General features: G+C 45.8%; 1 protein-coding gene across 3 annotated transcripts; it reads left to right on the top strand.

The window, feature by feature from the left end:
• Positions 1-79: 79 nt before the first annotated feature.
• GOLPH3L (golgi phosphoprotein 3 like) lies at positions 80-18,447 on the top strand. Of its 3 annotated transcripts, none has more exons than XM_028710122.2 (5): positions 80-108; positions 7,450-7,648; positions 15,693-15,824; positions 15,941-16,055; positions 17,413-18,447. In XM_028710122.2, the coding sequence occupies exons 2-5, from the start codon at positions 7,466-7,468 to the stop codon at positions 17,838-17,840; spliced, it is 858 nt and encodes a 285-aa protein (XP_028565955.1). In that variant the 5' UTR covers positions 80-108; positions 7,450-7,465; the 3' UTR covers positions 17,841-18,447. The 3 variants fall into 3 exon arrangements, with proteins under 3 accessions (XP_028565955.1, XP_028565947.2, XP_028565948.1); XM_028710114.2 differs by lacking the exon at positions 80-108 and adding an exon at positions 975-1,067; XM_028710115.2 differs by lacking the exon at positions 80-108 and adding an exon at positions 5,198-5,430.
• The last annotated feature ends 635 nt before the right edge of the window (positions 18,448-19,082 follow it).

Here is a 19,082-nt window from a genome sequence, read left to right as displayed (position 1 = left end):
AAATTCTCCCAGTGTTCAATTAATCCTTCCTATAACTTCAGCCCATTATATGTCATTTTCTGCATTATAGTTCATTTTCTGGTCCTCATCTTTGTGACATCCTGTCTGGTAACCTGAAGCATCCTATTGCCAATTTATCCATGGACTCTGCATCTTCTCTGGGATGAATGTTCCTTCAGCCTTTCCTCAGTCTCCCTTGTCCCCTGACAGAGCTACCATTTCCAGAGTTCCCTGGGAAGAGGGATTGGTTGTTAAACCACTCTGTAAATTGTATTTCTGTGAGGGGAATTGGGTTGGGGGTTTCCCTAACAACTCTCAGCACCCTTAATAAACTACAATTCCCAGGATTATTTGGCTGGTGAAAGCCACAACTTTTATAGATAGTGGCGCCCACCCTGTGGAACGCCCTCCCATCAGATATCAAAGAAATAAACAACTATCTGACATTTTGAAGACATCTGAAGGCAGCCCTGTTTAGGGAAGTTTTTTATAACTGATGTTTTAATGTATTTTTAATCTTCTGTTGGAAGAGTGGCTGGGGAAACCCAGCCAGATGGGCAGGATATAAAAAATTATTATTATTATTATTTAGTATAATAGCGCTTTATATGTACGGCACAGTTGTGGTCAATTTGGAGGGCCAGCGCCATCTTTGTCATCTCCTCAGCGGCCACAAAATTATTATAATTGTTACCCGCCCTTCCCCAGCAAGTCCCAGGGCAGGTTGCGACAATTAAAAATTATGAAATTAAAAACAGTTCAGCCAAATTAAGGTCACGGGAATAGGGTGGGTCCTGAAAAACATGCGTCTCAAATGTGCCAACGGCCTTGGTAAAGATGGCTTCCGGCAGTGACCAAGAAGACAGTGAAGGAAGGGGTTGTCAAAGAAGACCCTGAAAGCCTTTCTTATTTTCCCGCCTTTTAAAAAATAAACCTTAGCAGGGTTACCGGCCCTTCCCTCTCCTCACAGTGACAGCCCAGGCAGGCTGAAGGAAGGTGGCCAGTTCCCCTCTTTTTCTCTTTTATCAGGCCGTAATGTGGCAAGAAGCCTATTTTGGTTTTAAGCGGTATATAAATTAATAAGCCATAAAACGGTCAAAGCCAAAGGGCTGCGCTGAGGCGCCGGCGTCGGAAGCACAGAAACAAAATGGAGAAGGGACAATGGCTCCCTGTCTCTTGACCCGAGCAAGCAGCTCCTGAGACTAGGGGCCATTCCTCTCAGGAATAGATATCTTCTTCTTTTGTAAAAAAAAATTAATTTCATTTTATGACGTACATCAATCGGAGAGAATATTTCTAATAACAGATGTAAACCAAACCAACACCATAGAATAGGCATGTAGAAGAATTGCAGTCACGTATGGATTAAGTAACAAAGTCCAGGTCGTGAAAGGAAAGGAAAATAACAGTCTTCGCATAAAGAAAGAAATACGGTTTTGCACTATTTGGCTGCCAAGTCTAGTTCCAGATTTGCCAGGCGTGTGACAATGGTTGTCTTTGAAAATGATGGTTCTGCAGTATTAGTGATAAAAGGAACGTCAAATCGTACAAAAAGTGCTAGTCCTTGTCAAAATCTCAACCGTTCATAAACCATTTTGAGGAATAAAGCGGGGGGTCTCTGGATCATTAGGCACCACACAATATCTTATTTATTATATTTATATATTATATATTTATAAATATGTATTCATATATTATATCCTGCCTTTCCTCCAAGGAACTCAAAATGGCATACATTTTGTCTCTCCCCCCCCCCTTTATCCTCCACAACAACCCTGTCAGCTAGTTATCTTTATGGCCAGGTGGGGATTTGAACCCAGGTCTCCCAGGCCCTAGTCAAAAAAGAAGGAAGGCTGCCCTGTTAGCATATCAAAAAGCAGTTTCCGAGGGACTGTCATGTCTGCTCCTCCTCAGACGTGACAGTATAAATCCACAGGCTCTCAGGCCCAGCAGAAGTTCCTGAGGAGAAAAATTTGGCCACATTTCTGTATCCACTTATTGAGCGTTTTCTGTTATAGGTGACCTCAAAGTGACTTACATTTATAACAAACAATTTCTATACAGTACTGCGTAAAAATAAAAAAATGGGATTTTTGCCTCTCAAAGAAGCTCACGTCAGTATAAACAAAAGAGCCTCACCAGAAGGCTTTAAAATTCAAAAGGCTCTAATGGAGGAGAGGGAAAAGGAAGAGCAAATTATGGCCTGTTTGTGTGTGTGTGTATATATATACACACACACACATACACACACACACACACACCATATTTTTCGGTGTATAAGATACCCCCATGTATAAGACGCCCCCTATTTTTGGGGACTCCAAATTAAGAAAACACCCCCAGCACTACCCGTATATAAGATGAGCCCCAATTTTAAACCTAATTTTTTGGTAAAAAAACCCTAGTCTTATACACAGAAAAATACGATATACACACACAAACAAAGAAAAAACAAAGTACAAGGTTTGCTAATTTGTCGTTTTAACTGCCGCTGTTTCATCTACGCCTTGTTAGATGGCTACTGTTTTATGCTTCAACATGTTTGTACACTTTCCATTCTGAACTACTTTGGGCCTACCAGGCAATATAAAAATACCAAAATCCGTTTAAAAAAGAAAAGGAGACCCGAGTTCAAATCTCCACTCCGGCTACGAAATCTACTGGCTGAGCTTGACCTCCCATTTTATTACTGCATTGCAGGGGCTGTTTTGAGGGGAAAGGCAGCAGAGAGCCATCGGGTTCTCCAAGACGGGCGAACGGGCATGAGAATAGCAAACGAGGAGGCAAAAATATCAGGAAATCTTAATTTAACATATACAGTAATTGCGTTGTTCTTGTTTGCAGTCTTTAAAGTGGGCACTGGAGGAGATGCTTTCCTAGGGACACAGCTGTCATCCCAGAACAAGCATATTCTCTTGGGGAAATATATCCCTGCGGCAGAAAGTGGATCAGGATCCACTGCGAGATCTCATGGCCGCCCGCGGGTCGATCTGCAAGGGTCGCTGGCTGACCCGAAAATGGCTCAACAAAAGCTTTTTGTAAACGGGTGCTTTAAATTGTTCCACCCCACGCGGAACCCTGAGTGGCGGCGAGAGGCAGGATATAAATTTTATTATCAATGGAATAAATAAGGCAAGAAGGAAGAGACACCCACGCTTGCCCCAATTAGGTGGCTTTAAATAAAGCAGAGAAGCGGTTAAACTGGGATTGCGAGATCCATTCTCCCATTTTGCATCCCAGAAGTCGGAAGGGGACCCCAAAGGTCATCCAGTCCAACCTCGTACAATGCAGGAATCCTGGCTAAAAGAATCCCTGACAGATGGCTTTAGCTGCTGGATCTTGAGGATCAGGTGGAAACAAAATGAGATCTGTCGAGTCCGAAAATCCGCCCTCTCCCGCCTTAACGCCTTCAGGGGTTTTGTTTTCAAAACTTATGTCTGAATATAAACAGTTTAGTTTATCTATTTGTTAATCCATTCTTACATTCTTACATTTTACTTTGTTGCTAAAGCCCCTAGGGTAACAGGGAAGGTTTATAAGGGAAGCATAAGCAGTAGCTGATTCGCCGGCATCCCCAGATGGGCTGGGAATGTCTCCAAATTTGAAACCCCGAAACCAGCCCTTCATCAGAAGTGAAATTTTACTTTATTTTTTAAGGGAAGGACCAAAATTCATTGGGACACTGGTCCTGGGTCCAATCACTTCTCTGCATAGGGCTAGGAAAGGGGTCTGCAACCCTTAAGACAAAAAGAGCCACTTGGACCCATTTCCAAAGGGAAAAAAACTGGGAGCCACAAAACCATTGCGACATTTAAAACAAATATAACACTGCATATATTGTTTCTTACCTTAATGTCCGATCTGACAGTGGGCGGGAAGGTGACGTTGGGACGGTGCATGACTAACACACGCACCGCCCCCATGCGACGTCACAGCCAGTACAGCGCCCGCCACAGTGGGGAGTGTCGGGGCGCACAATGCGCCTCCTCCCCTCGCTAGTATCCGCCCCGGAGCCACAGCAAAGGTGTAAAAGAGCCACTTGCGGCTCAGGAGCTGCGGGTTGCAGACCCCTGGGCTAGGAGAAAACCACTTTCTTAAACCCTGGAAATCTGCTGCCAGTCAGTGTAGGCCATATGGAGCTAGACGGGCCAATGGTCTGACACGATACACGGCCTAGGACCCTCATACCTATGGGACCGCCCCTCCTGGTATGCCCCACGGAGGACTTTAATGTCCATAAATAGCAACACCCTAGTGGTCCCAGGCCCTAAGGAAGTCAAATTAGCCTCAACCAGAGCCAGGGCCTTTGCAGTACTGGCCCCAATCTGGTGGAACGCTCTGTCTCATGAGACCAGGGCCCTGCGGGATCTGATTTCTTTCTGCAGGGCCTGTAAGACAGAGTTGTCCCGCCTGGCCTTTGGCTTGGAATCAACTTGATTCCCTCCCCCTCTTTCTTTTTCCTTTCTCATCCTGTGAAGAGGCTGCATCCTAATGCTTTAACGTTGTATTTTAATCTTTTAAAATTGTATTTTAATCAACTTGTTTTTATTATTGATTGTTAGCTGCCTTGAGCCCGGTCTTGGCTGGGGAGGGCGGGGTATGAATTATTATTATTAATTATTATTATTATTACTACTATTATACAAAAGGAAAACAGGGGCGGGGAGGGTAGAGGAAAGGTGGACACAACATGCACCGGGTGCAGCCTGCAAAACCTTCCATCCCATGCAAACTTGATGAAGAGGGAAAAAGAGGGAAGGAGGGAGAAGCCTTCACTCCTTGCATTCGGGGAGGGGGATTTACTCCCGAGTAATCTCGCGCAGGACCTGGATGCAACCCCCCCCCCCCCCCAAATCTTGCAATCCCTAACCCGGCATGCAAACATCTGCGCAGGCGCCTTAACACCTTTCCTTGGACACACCTCCTCCTTTCCCGTGGTGCACACCAATGTTGTGCATGTGTGTGCAAAAAGACCATTGGTTCCTTGGCCTTGGAAAGCAAGCCGCGCTCTCCCCCTCTCCATTGCTTCCCTCTGCTGTCAATCCCACTAGCTCCTCCCACCTTTTTTTACTTAATTAATCGTGCCCCCCCTCTTTTTTTGCAAGTTTGTCTGTTGAAACAAAGAGAGGCGTAAAGCCCGCCTTCCCAAGGAGCCTATTGGTGAATTCCTTTGCAGCAGGTCTTTTCATTTGCCCTTTGCATACACACCAGGGTAGGTTTCCCAGGGAAACCAGGAAGCTGATGTGCTGGGGGTGTATATTTCCCCCCCTCCTCCCCCTTTCTCCTCCTCCCCCTTCCTTTTTGCCGATGAACCAGGAAGTAAAGTTTGCTCGGCTTAGGATTCCCGTTTTCCCATTAAGAAGCAAGCCAGCAACTTGAGCAATAGGTGGAGGAGGAGGAGGAGGAGGGGAGAACAGGGCATTATTACAGGTGAGTCTGGGAAAGGACTTTCTAGGCGCGATTAAAGCCTTGGCACCCTTGGGTGCATAAAGGAACCCCCCCTTCGTTTTAATGTGTACATTTTAAGAGGTGGGCGCAGGCAGTGGGTTTCTGCCCCACATCTAGGAATTAAGGGGGAACCCTAATCCTGATTATGGTGGTGCACTTGATAAATCTTGATTATGCTGCTGTGTTTGCTTCGTTGTTTAGGCTACAAGCCGCTTTGAGTTTAATCTTAACACCCTATTTTAAAGAGGGTATAAAATGTAATCTTAATAGCTGCGTCTCTTCTTAAAATGACCTGTTTGCAACGTGTTCGAGAGAGAGGTGGCTGCTTACGCTTCCAATCCCTTCCTTGCTTCTTCGGCCCCACGCCTCTGTGCCTTTTAAATTTTTATTTAGTTAAGTGATTGTATTGGTTCTCATAAATGCATACCGAAATATAACCAGGCAGCTAAATGTATTCTGTACCTGTTTAGCTGCAGTTTGAATCAGTAGAGGTTTGAGTCCTGGGCTAGGGCCTAGGGGAGGTCCCCAGCACACAGCTTTGAAGCTCCCTGGGCAATCCTGGGCAAAGTCGCCACCTCTCAGCTTGGCCTACTTCACAGGGTTGTTGTCACAATAAGACAAAGAGTGGGGAGAGTTGTGTAGGCCACCTTGAGCATCTTGAAGGGAAAGGTGATACCTCAATGCAGTAAAACCGAAGAATTTTTTAAGCATTATTATTCCAGCTGGGTTTTTGATTGGATTTTGATTTTGTGATTAAGTGGTATGCAAATTGTTGCAATAAATGACGTGTTAAAAGTGTGAAGTTACACATGCACCACTCAGTTTAATTTGTGGGTCAGAAAAGGCTACATTTCTTTAGCTGCGGGAGGCACAGGATGTGGTGTTACCTACCCACCTCGTGTCTAGTTTGTGCCAAGCAGAAGCAGTGGTTTTATGGGGAAATGAAAAGAAAAAACAGGCATGTGTGCAACCTTATGCTATCTATGTTTACTCAGCAGTAGACGTCAGTATATACCTCTCCCAGAAAGTTTGCAACACTAACCCAACTAACCTGAGAATAAGCCCCCTTCAATTCAGTAGATGTTCTGAACAGGCATGGTTGTTCATTTATTTTATTTATTAATTGCATTTATGTCCCACCTTATTCCTCCAAGGAGCTCAAGGCTCCTCCCCACCCCCACCCCCATGAATCCCCATAACAACCCTTTGAGGCAGGTTAGGCTGAGAAACAGTATCTGTCTTCCAAGGTCACACGCAGCTTCATGGCCGAGTGGAGATTTGAACCCTGGTCTCTCCCAGGCCCTAGTCCAAGACTCTAACCACTACACCACACTGGCTCAGTTAGGAGGGCAGCTTCGGCATTTGTAAAATTGCTGCTGTAGATTATTTTTATTTTATATTGCCTGTCTTAATAATTGCATATCGTTATGTTATCTTTGCTGCAGACAGTTAGGAATGCTGAAAAACAAGGGGTTTGCCTGAGGATGTTTTGCAAAACGGTGGTTTAGTATGAACACTATTCCTGTGTCTGTTATTTGCTTTCAGTAGCTTTTGATATTGAATTTTAAATTTAGCTCATTTTAGACTGGCCACGACTCTCCAAGGTTGTGGACACTGTCAGCTGTACTTTTCCACTGGTTGAACCTGGGGCCTTCCGCACAAGCCAGATCTTCTGGCTTTCAGCTGCAACCCTTCCCCTAACCATGCAGTGAGATCCCAGCCCTCCTTATTCTGAATACTTAAATGCATAGGAATCTTTCTTATACCTAGTCAGACAATCAGTCCATCCAGCTCATTATTGTCTACACTGACTGGCAGCGTGGGGTTTCAGAGAGAGAGTGTTTTCCAGCCCTACCTGGAGATGTTGGTTTTCTGTTGGCAGAGCAGTTCCTCTGACCCCAAACTATGGCCCTTCCCCTAGAAACCGGGAGCATCGCAAAGAACTATTTGCAGGAGATACATATATATCTCCCCCCCCCCCTCTTCTCTCTCTGTTCCTAGGCACGACAGAGAGACCATGACGACGTTAATTCACCGGGGGCGGCGCGCAGATGTCGGGCGAAACGTTGACAAGCGACTGGAGGGTGAGGAGGACTCCATACCAGACAAGAATTTGGGCGAGGAAGACTCCGGAGACTCCAAAGACATCCGCCTCACCCTCATGGAGGAGGTGCTGCTCCTCGGCTTGAAGGATAAAGAGGTACAAAAGCCTTGTTGTTGCATTGATTAACCGCCCTTCAGCAGCAGCTCCCAAGGAGGGGTACAACAATTTAAAATTCAGAATTTAAAACAGAGCAGGTTGCAGTTGCAGGAACAGGGCAGGCACATCTCAGGTGTCAAAGGCCAGGGTAAAGAGCTGTACCCCGTTTTACCCTCGCAACCACCCTGCAAGGAAGGCCAGGTCGCAAGACAGCAGCCCAGGGTCGCCCAATGAGCCTTCTGGCTGAGTCAGAATTTGAACCCTGATCTCCCAGGTCCTAGTCAAGCACACCTAACTGCTATTGACTGGCAGAAGGTAGCTCAGTGACTCCTTAACTGCACAGTCAGCTGGGGATCTAGAGGAGAAGAAATCTGAGATTCCCTGGGGAGAGCAAGCCAGCATGTATGTCCTGAGAAGGTTTTTATTACTATTTATCTTATTTGTAAGATTTCTTACCCACCCATTCACCATAAGGTCCCAGCGTGGTTTACAGCAAAATGGTGTGCATTTATAAAGACAAATAAAACCACACCATCCTAAACAGGACAGTAGAAATTAAGCAAGACAGCTTGCCTGTCAAAGGTCAGGGTGGAGAGTTGTGTCTTCAATATGCACCACTTTCTCTTCTGCATGAGATTATTTATGGGAGAAGGGTTGTAGTTTAGTGGTACAGCTTCTGCTTGCATGTAGAAGGTCCCTGCTTCCATCCCTGGCATCTTCAGGTAGAGCTGGGAGAGACCTCCTTTCCGAAACCTTGGAGAACTGCTGCCAGTCAGTGTAGACAATGCTGAGGTAGGAAAACCAATAGCCTGACCCTGGATAAGGCAGCTTCCTTTTTAAAATTAGCCCTTTCTTCAGAACCATGAGGACCAGAACCTTATTGTTCAGGACAGTGGTAGAGGATCTGCTTTGAAGGCAAAGCATCTGCTTCGATCACAGAAGGATCCAGGTCCAATCCTGGCTAAACAGACCTGATTTGGTATAAGGCAGTTTCTTATTTATTACATTTATATCCGACTTTTCTTTCAGTTAGCTCCCTCCTGTTTTTACCCACACTGCACCCTATGAGGTAGGTTAGGATGAGAGATGCTGATGGACCCTGTGCTGAGTGTAGTGTTAGAATCTGCGTCTTCCCAGTTCTAGTCTGATACTCTGACCACTACACTGCACTGCCGTAGTGGTTAAGATAAGCCAGAGACGTGTGGGCAGTTCTTGTATGAAATTTGAGGAGCCAGAGCGAAGACAGTGGAGGTGTGTGGCGAGAGCCAGATTGCCAGTGTTTACCAGTGGTGGGATTTAGTTGATCTGAGCCAGTCTCTTATTGTGAACAGAAAAGGCTGGGCATAATAAGCGTCTGTATGCACGTTGGCAAACATTTTGCCAGATTCTCTCCCCTTGTTCTGGCCCAGAATGTTGGATATCTTTATATCCACTGCTCCATTATATCCCACCAGAAAAAGAGAGTTTCTTTATAGTCTTTAATGGCTCCCCATTTATTATGGCATAAGATTTTGTGAGTTGCATGAAGTTAGCAAAATATATGTGCAGTGTGTGTGAAAAGGCCATAAAATGTGATCTGTTCAATCTGAAAAGCTTACATATCTACAGGGTAAGCATTGTGGCCATTGATTCCAGTAGTTATTGGTGATAGAACAGAATCTCTTCATATTTATGTATTTGTGGTTGTTGATTTTAAAATAAATATCCTGTGTTATTGTGCCAAAACAACAACCCTGGGCAGCTGTCAAAATACAAATGAAATAAATAACATTGTAAAGCAGAAATTCAAAACTAACTAATAAAACTCCAGAAGGTTGCCAAACAGCACCAAGGAGACAACCAGCTACGTTCAATTAGTACCCGTTGCAAGTCAGAGAAGCTTGGTTTCAGCAGTGTCCGTAAACAAATCGAATCAAGCTTGTGGACAGATTCTAGTTCTGACAACGTAGCTGTGATTCGTGCATTACAAGGGATTGGAAGAGATGACCTTTGGGATCCCTTCCAGCTCTACCGTTCTATGACTCTGTGATTTTTCACAAAGGATATAACTGACTTTGCCAGGACTCTTTTCTTTCTTTCTTTTTAGCAGAAATTTATTAGAGGGCAGTGTCCGTGATGGAGTAGGAGGAGTGCATTTTAAAACCAGTTCCGGACTGATCCAACTGGTATCTTTACCATTTATACATTGCTTTCAGTGCTCTTCCCTTTTTTGCAGAAAATCCTCTGTCCAAAGGTGTGTCAGACCTGCACCTGGGCAGTCCTTGGTTAGTAATTATTGAGGTAAACCGGTTTGGAATTGCTCATTTGCACAGCTTTCTACAGATACTTGTCGAAGCTTTTGCCACTGATCAGGTCTAGTGACATACACCTCCCACCTCAAAAGAGGGTGGAAGTTGCGAGTCATATCACAGGATCGCTGCTGCCCAGGACTACTCTTCAGAACTGCTAGACCATTGGAGCTCTTGCCATGCAGTTGCCAACCTTCTGTTATATTGTACTGAGGCATTTGTAGTGAGCGAGAGAGAACCTTTGTCTTGACTGAGTCCACAATAAATAGAAGCCGGTTTGGCAAGAAACCAGTAAATGTTAGGTTTTTAGAGCCTGCCAGAATCTGAGAAGAGCCCTGCAGCTGGATGAGGCCAGAGGGGGCCCATCTAGTCCAGCATCCTGATCTCACAACGGCCAATACCGCAAAGAACCTAGGAATCTAGATAGACTGCCCTTGGACCTGGAGGTTCCATGAGCACACTGAAAGAGACCTGCTGGGTCCGATCAATGCCCCATCTAGTCCAGCATCCTGTTCTATAGAGAAGCCAGCAAGCAGGTCCTGAGTGCAACAGCAACTCTTTCCACTTGTGTTTCCCTGTGGAGCACCCTCCCATCAGATGTCAAAAAAATGAACAACTATATGACATTCAGAAGGCATCTGAAGGCAGCCCTGTTTAGGGAAGTTTTTAATGACTGATGTTTTAATGTATTTTTAATCTTTTCTTGGAAGCCGCCCAGAGTGGCTGGGGAAACCCAGCCAGATGGGCAGGATAGAAATAATAAATTATTATTATTTCCCAGCAACTGGTATTCAGAAGCCTGCTGCCTCCAACCCTGGCTCAGAGCAAAGCCAGTGTGGCCAGAAGCCTTCTCCTCCAGGAATCTCTTTAACCCTCTTTTAAAGCCATCCACGTTGGTGGCTGTCACTGCTGCTTGTGACACCATATAGACCTTGCTGGTTCGTGCCTTGGCTGCACGCGATCTGACTTCCCCTCCCTTGTCCTGCTTAAAAGGATGATCACATTGTTCTGATTTTTTTAAAAGATGCACCCCTGTCTTTGGAGTCCCTGTCTTGGCGTGCAGACATAGGGTACAATAAAAGCACTGCAAGGAGAAGGGGGAGGGAATAAGCTCTGTCAGGGAGAGCTGCATTTGCTTGCTAGTCGGTCACTAGCCTAGATTACAATATTATCCTGATGCAAGTCACTCCTTGTCCTTTAGGGAACCCTTTTAAATGAAGTTGTGGCATCAAGACTCCAGCTGCACCTGTCTTGTGACTCTTCCCCCCAGGGCATGAACTGTAGGAACTGATTTGCATGCTCATGCTGCATTTATATCGTAGGTGGTTGACTTCTGCTGTGGGGAAGGGCCATAGCTTAGTGATAGAGGATCTGCCTTCAAGCAGAAGGTCCCAGGCGGCATTTCCAGGTAGGGCTGGGAGGGACTCCTGCCAGAAATCCTGGAGGGCTGTTTGCGTAGAAATATTTAGCTGGATGGACCAACAGTCTGACTCAGAATAAGGCAGCTTCCTCTGTTCCTAGGAGCTGGCCCAGGTTGTCTTACAACAGCATATTTAACAGCATCAACCCCCCACTACTTTTTTGCAATGGTGCAGGGACAGTAGCCCAGAGCACCCATCACACTTAAGTATAGTTAGCATTAGCCACAGTTGGATGTCTTTTAATCTTGGTTAATCCAGACATGGAGCCAGGGGAGCTGACACAACCGTGGCTTCTTTAGTAATTCCTAAACTGGTTTTCAAGTTTGCTCCAGGCCCATTTCACCATCTGGTTTGTGGCCAGTCCTTAATTCTCAGTGTAGGTATATTGGGGCAACATTTCACCGTGGTTAGTAAAACAAACCATGGGCAACATTTCACCGTGGTTAGTAAAACAAACCATGGTTTTAAGTGTTAATGGTCTGATTTCTCACAAAGCACTGAGCCTAAACTATGGCTTAGCAAGGGTGCATAGGGAGAAATTTGTGGCAGGTAGGCTTCCTATCCACCCCTGTTACTGCCACGCCACCAGGAAGCAACTGAAATCATGTTCCCGGCTAAATCCCAAATGCTTGAGGGAGTGTAAACGTCTTTATTGTCCTCTCAAACAGGTCCAAGGAGGAACACAGATAGTTTTGTGGCTGCAGCCAAAAGGGCTTTGGGTGATCTCCAAAGCTGCCTCCTTAGATTTGACAGGCACCCTCCTTGCTAAACTTCAGGCACGAACAAAAACTTCCTTATTTCAGCAGGCATCTTGAAGTTTTGTAGCTTTTAATTGTTCTTATTCTCTTTTTTATTATCTACACTGCTTAGAGATTCTTAATGTTAAGTTGTATATAAATATCTGAAATAAATACATAAACTACTTTGTACGCTAGGTAGACCCTGAGTGTGGCTGACATCATAGTAGAAGTTTTATCTTCCTTCTAGGGTCACAGAGCAGTGTTTACCCCCCTTTCCTATACTTTCAGCAACCCTTTGAGGTAGACTGGGCACCAAGATAGAGGATTAAGGCAAGATGTGCTTATTCACTGCACCTGCATGAGCTGTGGGACAACTGAAATGTGTTATGCCAGGGTCCGCCAATGTTGCTGAGCCACATCCCCCTTCGGCTGCATCAGCCAGGGATGATGTGAGTTGTAGTCCAGCATCCCCTAGAGCAGTGTTTCCCAACCTTGTGCCTCCAGCTGTTTTTGGACTACAATTCCCATCATCCCTTGCCACTGGTCTTGCTAGTCAGGGATGATGGGAGTTGTAGTTCAAAAACAGCTGGAGGCACAAGGTTGGGAAACACTGCCCTAGAGGGCCCCTTGTTGGCCACCCCCATGTTAAGCAATCATTGTTCCATTTTGACTGGGCTGCAGACACGCATTCATTTAAAGTGCCTGACTTCCCCCAAAGAAACCTAGAAACTGTGGTTTGTTAATGATGATGGGAATTGTAGCTCAGTCAGGGGTAAACTATCGTTCTCCCAATTCTTTTTTTTGGGGGGGGCAGAGCTACACAGCCTAAATGTGATTCCCTTTGGAGCTGCAGCTGGAGAGAGAAGTGAGCCTCAGGCACCCCCAGAAGAGCTGGAGCGATTTGGAAGTGTGGCACTTATGCATTTGATTTAAAGCCCTGGTCTTGCCGGAACTCTTGATCCGTGTTTGTTTTTCCCATTCAGTGGTTTGACTCAGACTGGTTCTTCAACTTCATTTCCTTTGCTGGGGCGAGGCATCATTCCGAGAGTTTAACTTACTGACTTTACATCTAAGAGTTGGAGCATCAGTACTGGTGTGGCTGGGGGGCTTTTTTTAAAAAAAAGGTTTTGGAATTATCCTTGGTCCACTCTGTTTGCTGTCAGAGTCTGTGGTGCTTAGCATGCATACTTGTAGGTACACTCCAATAAAATTAACAGGTTTTATGGCCAAAGTAAAATAGATTTGGGTAGAGTGCAATTTCACTTCTGTGCTTTTCAGGCCTATTCTGAACCGGTCTGGTGCAAGAATGCAGGTTGTAAAGTTGTAATTTGAACTATCATTCTTGAAATTTAGAATGCCAGTGTCAGAATTAATATCTCAAATTCCAAAGCCTTTTTTTTTTTTAGGTTTTTGATTTCCACAATAAATCTTTAATTGAGGCATACCTTTCAGGTCTTTAGTAACATGATATTGAGTTTTTTGTGGTGTTGCACAACCACAGAGTAGAACCGTTCAAATTAATGGACATGACTAGCTTGCTTCATTGATTTCACTGGGTCTTTTCTGAATAGTTGGATGCAGCCCATCATTATTCCTTATAGCCCACCCTTATAAAGAGTCCAGGACAGCCAGTAGCATCTAAAAATCTAAAATACACCGGTGAGACAATTATATCTATAGTCCCACTTTTACTATGCCCCCAAACAGCTACAAAAATAAATAGGTCTTGAGGGGACAGCTGAATTTGTACAAAGACATGTATGGGTGGCATTTGCCTAGTTTTGTTACTAGAAATCTAAATTTTAGCTTTACAATTGAGGCACCAAGTTCCATTAAAAAAACCACATCCAGCGTGACTCCTTGGCAATGAGGACTAGAAACTTGCTCGGACCCCAGAATGGAAGCTGAGCCTGTCACGGTCTAAAATTCTGCACTGACGTTGAACATACACAGCCTCCCTCTTTGAGAAGACACTCCAAGAGGTTTCTTTGTGATACCTTGAACTGTTGAAATCCAGCTTAACCCGCAGCCACTGATGTCACATAATTTGTTTGCATAAGAAATAAAACTCCTGAACTTCAGGCTGCTGTCTGTATCCTTGTGAAACGTCAAGAAAGGCCATGGGTGGAAAAGAGACTTTCTTTGGTCTTTCCAATTACACTCTTATCCATCATGTTCTGCTATGAGGAAGTGGAGGGTTGTTTTTTTAAAGGTAAATAAAGGCCTGATTCTAGCTGTTAAATGGTTGTGAAGGCAGGGTGTCTTGCGTAAGCTTAACCATACTGGAGTAAATAGGCTTTTAAAATGCCACACTTCTTTTTTTTTTGCTTTTTGCCTAGGCTGAAACAAGCGGTGTAGCTGTTGAAATAATGGGCTGGGTGTTTGAGCAGGAAGCGCTGCTTTCCATCTGGCAGGCTGCAGCTCCTTTTGGCTCAGCACTTCCTCTCCTTTTTCTATAAAGGAAGACTTGAGTTGTTCTTCAACTTGGAACAGCTTCATCAAAAGTTAATCCCTAACTGGTAGAAGTTTGGATTGGAGCTCTGTGTGTGTGTGTGTGTGTGTGTGTCTGTGTCTGTGTCTGTGTGTCTGTGTCTGGAAGTCCTCCCTTCCCCCAGCCCACACCTGGGTGATCAAAAGACTTTTTAGCGTAGAAAGAGGTGGCGTGATAGAAGTGTATAAAATTATACGTGGATTCCCCCCCCCCCCCCCGGGACATCAAATGAAGCTGTATGTTGGAGGATTCAGGGCAGATTAACGGAAGGACTTCTTCCTTGCACAGTGCATAGTTAAAACCATGGAACTCACTTATACAGGAAGCTGTGACAACCACCAACTTAGATGGCTTTAAAAAAGGATTAGAATTTAGCGTTTCTCAACCTGTGGGTCCCCAGATGTTGTTGGGCTACAACTCCCATCACCCCTAGCTAGCAAGGCCAGAGTTCAGGGATGATGGGAGTTGTAGTCCAACAACATCTGGGGACCCACAGGTTGAGAACCGCTGGATTAGATGCATTCCTGGAGGAGAACAAGGCTATCAGTGGCTACTGTCCACAATGACTGTACTCTCCCTCCAGTGCCGGAGGCAGTGATGCTTCTGAAAACCAGTTGCTGGAAGCCGTAGGAGGGAAGACGGTGTTCTTGCATTCAGGTCCTGCTTCCTGGTTTCCCTTTGGAGTATCTGATTGGCCACTGTGAGAACAGGAGGCTGAACTAGATGGGCCCTTGGCCAGATCAAGCACACTCTTCTTATGCTCTTGGAATACTCTTTGAAATAGACCTAAGTTAGCTATATCTGATGCTTTTTGGTGGGTCTACCCTGAGTAGTTTAACTTTGGATACAGCCCAAAACTTTTATCCCATCTGTTTCGTGAAAGAGACAAAACAGCAGCATAAAACAAGCATCACAATCGCCACCCTTCCCAAAAAACTCCACTCAAATTAGTTAATGACAGCCTTGACTAATAATCCTGTCTTTGGTCACCTCTAAAGTCTGTGACTTGCACCAAACCACAAGCTCTTTATGGCCTGACATTGCAGTTTTTTGCGTGTCTCTTCCTGGGTCTTTGCTGATGTCCATTCCTGACCTCCTCCTCAGGGCTACACGTCCTTCTGGAACGACTGCATCTCCTCCGGTCTCCGGGGCGGCATCCTCATTGAGCTGGCAATGAGGGGAAGGATACAGCTAGAGCCACAGACTATGAGGAAAAAACGACTGCTGGACCGGAAGGTGAGAGGGTTTTTCTGTTCCCTGGCCTCCCTAAGGCTGTTCGTTAGGGCCTGTTTCAATGCGCCTTTAGGAGCCTGGCAGAAGTCTTTGTCTCTCGCTTTCTTTCTGCCTTCTAGGTCCTCCTAAAGTCAGATGCCCCAACGGGAGACGTCCTCCTAGACGAGACGCTGCGGCACCTCAAAGCCACCGAACCTGCCGAGACAGTGCAGACGTGGATTGAGTTGCTGACAGGTGAGGGCGGAAGTGTTTCTGAGCACTGCAGGGCTGCTAAGCCTTTGGGTCTACAGATTCCTTCTCATTTTAAGAACTTACGTGCCTCTTATAACAGAATCTCTAAGCGGTTGACATTGTATATATCAGTAAAATCACAAAAAGTCAGTACATGATACCTGGGTAAATAGGAATCCAGTAAAACATTAAGCAAAATATTAGGAAACTGAAATTATGCCTGTGGGCTGCTGCAGAGCTCTGAAGAAAAAAACATAGTGACCTGTGTTCAAACCCTAAACTGTGGTTAATCCCCTAAGTATTACCTTTTGAAACAAGCCAGCTCCACAACCCATCGCCTTCTTCCCCCTCGCTCCAGTAACGTGGAGGTGGGGAACCTTTTTTGGCAGGCTGAGAGCCACCTTCCCTGTAGGCTGCCTTCCAGGGGCCAGGTGCAAATAGTGAAATGCGAAAGTGGGTGGTACTGTAGGCTACATTCCAGTCTCTTCCTCCAGGTGAGCAAAAGACCCTGTCGCAGTTCAAGGACACATCCCAAGCAAAAGCACTCGAGGAGGATGTGAAGGAAGGGCAGTGACGGGTTTGGTCTGGGGATAGTCCCAACGGCTAGAATAGAGAAGCCTCAGGGGCCACAGTCAGCCCCCAGACAACACGTTCCACCACTGCCACTCCCGCTGCCAAAATTGGATGGGCATAAGGTGTTAGTGCAAAATTCTGTAGCTAAAGTACAGCCACCTCTCAACCAAGTTTTATTATAGGTCATCTTTTGTAGATTATTGTAATATGAACCTGAGCAAATCATAGGTTATAAGACATTCCCATACCTATAATAATAAATAATAATTATTATTATTATTTATACCCCACTCTCCCCAGCCAGAGCCGGGCTCAGGGCAGCTAACACCAATAAAATCACAGTAAAAACATAATTGTGGGGGAGGGGGTGGACAAAAACCAAAACAATTTAAAATGCAGCCTCATTTTAAAAGTAGCCGATAGATCAAGACCATGAGGGGAGGGAAACATAAGGGTCTGACTGAGTCCAAACCAAAGGCCATGTAAATCCCTAAAATTAAATAAATGAATTTGTTTGTTTTAAAAAACAATCTGTAGCTAGAGTGAGCTAAAACGGTGAGGACTAGAATCTTTGTTTATTTTTAAGGTAACATACGTAGCACAGTAACTGAGCATCTGCTTTGCGCACAGAAAGGCCCAGCTCAACCTCTGGCTTCTCTTGGTGCAGCTGGGAGACACTTCCTCTCGAAACCTGGCAGGCCACTGCCAGCCAGAGTAGACCGCACCGAGCTAGATGGGCCCTCAAGGTCCTGACCTTGTTGCTGACCCTCTTCCTCGCCTCCTGCAGGTGAGACCTGGAACCCCTTCAAGCTGCAGTACCAGCTCCGCAACGTCCGGGAGCGCATCGCCAAGAACCTTGTGGAGAAGGGGATCCTGACGACCGAGAAGCAGAACTTCCTCCTCTTCGACATGACCACCCACCCGGTCACCAACACCACGGAGAAGCAGCGCTTGGTGAAGAAGCTGCAAGAGAGCGTCCTGGACCGGTGGGTCAATGACCCCCACCGCATGGACAGGCGGACCTTAGCCCTGCTGGTCCTGGCCCACGCCTCTGATGTGCTGGAGAACGTCTTCACCAGCCTGGTCGACGAGAAATACGACGTGGCCATGAACCGGTCCAAGGACCTCATGGACAGAGACCCTGAAGCGGAAGCGGCCAAGGCGGGGGGCTCAGAGATGATCTGGGCTGTGTTGGCAGCCTTCAACAAGTCCTAAAGGCCTCCCGAGTCGGGTGAGGCTGTTCTGAGTGGGTTTGGCCCTCGTTTCCTCTTTAGGACTGAACCTTTTCCGTTCTGTGGAATCTTCCCATGCTCCTTAGCGGTGGGCATTGGTGACTTGCCGCGCCCGTAGCCGCCACCACAGATGTTGGGCACGGCAGGCGACATTCTGTTACAGGAATGCCTATATCTTCACCACCATCTCCTCTTCCTCGGATTTGGGGACTTGTTAGGTTGCAAGAACGAGCAAAGAAGTTTGTGCGCCGTTTTCTCCTTCCCCCTGGAAACACGCCCCCGTTCCGTTGTCCCCCCCAGTTTAAAATGAAGGTCTTTGTCTGCTAGAAGTGGAGTGAGCCACCTCTTTCGTTTATTTCAAACTCTTTTCTCCGCCCCCCTCTGCTGTTTTAGGGAGGAACAAATTACAATGTGCATTTGGGATTTTCGTTTCGTTTTGTTCCATTTTTTTCCTCTGTGTGTTAAATCTTACAACCCCAACCTCTGTTTTGCCCTGTCTCGTTTTTTCGACCCAGTTTTTCCCTTGTGCTGTTTATTCCTTGTGTTCTGCTGGAAGAAAAAAAACCATTACAGCACAAATCTCTATGCAATCTCTTGTGTGTTATTTTTCCCCCACGCTTTTGATTCTCAGGGTTCCACTTCCTTCCCAGTGGCAATTTGTTTATAAAGTAGGCAGAGAATACCCATAAACTGGTGACGTTCTGTGTGTTCTGGGCTAATGAAAAGCCAAGTGTTGGATCAAGACTTAGTTGCATTGATTGAAATCAATGAAATTTTAATTTAAAGTCATAAAAACATCAGAAGAGCTCTGCTGGATCAGGCCAATGGCTCATCTGTTCCGGCATCCTGTTCTCACAGTGGCTGACAAGGTGCCCCAATAGGAAACCCAGTAGCAGGATCCAAGCGCAAGAGCACTCTTTCCTCCTGCGGTAGCCAGCAGTTGGCATTCAGAAGCATTGCTGCCTCTTGATTGCGTTAAAATCATTATTTTACTTTTCACAAACATTTCAGTGCTGCTCATCTTATTCTGGATCCAGCCCTGAATTTCTTCACCCACAGCCAACCGCTAAATTCTTGGGACCTGCGCAGATTATACAAACTGGGCAGATTTGCATGATTTATATAATTTTATTCTGCTTTTGATTTGGAGCCCCTTCCCTTAACCAGCAGCCTTCCCCAAGCCAGGCCCCCTTCAGATATTTGGATCTCCCGCAATCCCTGGCTC

Source organism: Podarcis muralis, chromosome 16, assembly GCF_964188315.1.
Source record: "Podarcis muralis chromosome 16, rPodMur119.hap1.1, whole genome shotgun sequence".
NCBI classification, from domain to species: domain Eukaryota; kingdom Metazoa; phylum Chordata; class Lepidosauria; order Squamata; family Lacertidae; genus Podarcis; species Podarcis muralis.
The sequence above is the reverse complement of the archived record's forward strand: the minus strand, read 5'-3'. Positions and strand labels throughout refer to the sequence as shown.